This window comes from Penaeus monodon, chromosome 23 (assembly GCF_015228065.2).
Source record: "Penaeus monodon isolate SGIC_2016 chromosome 23, NSTDA_Pmon_1, whole genome shotgun sequence".
Classification (NCBI taxonomy): domain Eukaryota; kingdom Metazoa; phylum Arthropoda; class Malacostraca; order Decapoda; family Penaeidae; genus Penaeus; species Penaeus monodon.
The window spans coordinates 39,310,582-39,313,780 of record NC_051408.1 but is presented as its reverse complement, the minus strand read 5'-3'; the positions used below and the strand labels follow the sequence as shown (position 1 = coordinate 39,313,780).

The window sequence follows — 3,199 nt, the reverse complement described above, 5'->3', positions numbered from 1 at the left end:
ATAGCTTTCCCCCAGCTGCGCCAATCGCCATGGCTACCCCCGCCACAGACAAGCTGCAAAATAAATTAAAAAAAAAATACTTTAAAACTGTCGTTTCACCATAACAATATCGAAGATTTTCTTTACTATTTACCATCAAAAAATCATTTAAAAATTTACATCTTTTTTTGTCATTTTTAAACCGCCCTATTTTCCCTTTCTATCCAAAGTCTAAAAATTAAAATTTAAAACCCCAACACCGAAAGCAACAGGTTGCTACAAAAAGGCGATTCATGAGCCTGAAAGCGTCTTTTCCCCGCGAGGGAAAGAGATGCGACCCAGTGGGCTGGACCCCGCCCGTCCCTCCCTTTATACACGGCACCGCCCCCGTGGGACCCCTTTAGGCACCGTCGTGACATGACACGTTTTTTCCCAAAAACACATTTTGGGAAAAAGCTTCACCATAAGTTTTTAGATTTGGTTTTAAAAAATAGTATTTAAGCTTCAAACTTTGTGATATTTGTTGTTTTGGGACTTATAATTTACCATCAATATCTTACATGAAAAAAATTGAACAGTTTCTATTGACTGTATTTGTGCACCAGTTATTGGTATTATTTTTATTTTTATATCAAGTTTTCTGCATTTTTAGAATTACATTTAAAATGGAGACGCTATTACGCACCATTTACTTTGAAAAAAAAAATCGTCTGCATTTAAAACTTTAAGGGGTAATTTATATTTAATTCAAGTCATTTAAAACCATTTTGCTTAACAAAATCAGTGCAAAATTTTAAATATGGTGTCAAGTTTAGTTAATCGGTCTTAGAAAAAACATTTGTAAAAGGTTTCTGATATTTGTCTTAACTAAACCGGGGAAAATAGTAACTAAGGGAAAAAATTCTTTACTTTGGCCAGAGAGTTTCCAGGGATTCCAATGTTTTTGTGTGTTTGTTTGAGTGTGCGGCTTATGCCTATTACTTAATTTAAATTTATACAGAAAAAGTGTAAAACACATGTTTATGCTATGAACATAAACGCAGTAACGCAGACACACAAATGAAACAAAATGTGATCAAAAAGGAAAGAAAAAAAATGAAACGTTTGGCGTCTTCGACAATTTCTCAATACTAAACCCCTTTCCGGGAAAAGAAAGAAATAAAAAACTAAAGGTTTTGATCCGATAAACTTTTTTAGAGTATTAGCAAAACCGAAAACCGTTTATGTTTATGTGGCGTCTTTCAGGCTTTCACGGTATGTGTTTACAAACGATTGGAAAATGTCATCCTGATGCATTTTATTCTCTTAAATGTTTATGATAATGTTGGTCCGGCATCAGGGAAGCGAGAGGGGGTTTAAAACTTTTAAGATTTTTTTTTGGTTTTTGTTTTTTACTGTTTTGTATAAACCCCTATGTGGAAAGGAAAATGTCATACGCTTCTTTTATCTCCATCAAAATCCCCCCTATTAATAACAGATTAAGAAAGTCCCTGGAAACACACTTTTCCCTAGAAGAAGATAGAAAAGATACAGAGAGTTTTTTTTTCTGCGGGTATCTGCTATGATAAAATGATGTCGATAATTACAAAACTAAAAAAATCAACATAATTGAAAAAAATCTAGAAAAAGAAAAGACTTTGTTCCTAGTATGATTTGTTGATGCCTCCGTTGCCCCCGGCTTGGGGCGGTTTCCCCAACGGGTTTATGGTGATGTTTTTGACCTAACACGTTTCCTTTTTTTGGGGGTTTTTTTATTCTAATCGTGCAAGAAGCGGGAAGAGCAGTTTTTGGTAGTGTTCACTTGTTTTCCTTTTTTTTCATTTTAATTCAGTTTTTTGATTTTAGGGCGATGATGGGGTTAAAATAAACATACCGACAGAAGCCCCAGACAAAAAACATCGCACCAAAGCAAAAAACATACACACACAAACTTTTTACTACAAATACTTACACATGCAAAATTTTCCCTATAATAAATAGTCAGGGATATATATCTTTGAAGTGATCCCCACAGAAGGGGTATATTTTTAAAAAAAACTTGAAAATTGTTAAATGTATTCGGTTTTCATTACATCTTCTAAATAGAGAATTTACCCACTCAGGCGACCCAGTTTATCTTACTTTCCAGTTGCCGCGTCCTTCCTCCCCCGAATCCGCTGCCCCCCGCCCCCCCCCCGCCCCCCCCCCCCCCCCCCCCTGCCCCCCCAAATCCCCGCACCGAACCACCGCCACCGAACCACCCCCCTCCCCGGCGCCTTCTCCACAGAATCCACGCACGTCCACCTCCCCCTCGGCCCCCTTCCCCATAACCACTGCCTCGGCCCCCCAATCCACCCCCTCCTCCAAACCACCACTGCCTCCCCCAAAACCTCCCTGCCTCCAAATCCCCCAACCCCCCCCAAATCTGTTTTCCCCAACCTCCTCCTCCCTCCTTCTTTTTCCACCCCCGCCGAAATCCACCTCCGCCTCCGCCTCCTCTACCGCCTCCACCATAGCTTCCACCAGCTGCTGCCACATACGCCATGGCTACCACAGCCACAGTCACAAGCTGAAAAATAAATTAATAAAAAATACTTAAAGCTGTTGTTTCACCATAACAATATCGAAGATTTGCTTTACTATTTACCATCATAACAAATCATTCAAAAATGACATCTTTTTTATGTTCATTATTACAACCGCCATTATTTCCTTGCTATCAGCAAGTCTAAAATCTAACTTAATCACCCAACACCGAAAGCAACAGGTTGCTCACAATAAGGCGATTCATGATGCCTGAAAGCGTCTTCCACTGCTGCAGGAGACGAGATGCGACCGAGTGTGGCTGGACAGCGCCCGTCCCTCCATTTATACACGGCACCGCCACTCGTGGCACCCTTGAGGCACCAGTCGTGACACTGACACCTTTTTCCGAAAGACATTTTGGGAAATATTTCGGCATAAGTTTCAGATTTGGTAAAACATTAGTATTCAAGCTTCATAACTTTGATGATATATTGTTCGTTTGACACTTATACATTTACCATCATATATCTTACATGAAAAAAAAATGTCAACAGTTGCTATTGACTGTATTTGTGCACCAGTTATTGGTTGAGTCTATTATTATTATATTATGTTTACTGCATTTTTAAAATTACATGTAAAATGGAACACGCTATTACGCACCATTCACTTTGAAAAAAAATAGTCTGCATGTAAGCTTTAAGGGGTAATTTAT

The 3,199-nt window shown here is 39.0% G+C and overlaps 1 protein-coding gene across 1 annotated transcript in view; it reads left to right on the top strand.

Moving 5' to 3' along the window:
* The first annotated feature begins 2,750 nt into the window (after window positions 1–2,750).
* Window positions 2,751–3,199, top strand: part of LOC119588256 (uncharacterized protein DDB_G0271670-like) — a 2,435-nt gene continuing 1,986 nt past the window's right edge. Inside the window, exon 1 of the mRNA XM_037936952.1 lies at window positions 2,751–2,945. Within this exon, the coding sequence (XP_037792880.1) occupies window positions 2,751–2,945 (195 nt within the window). The remainder of the gene's footprint in view (window positions 2,946–3,199) is intronic.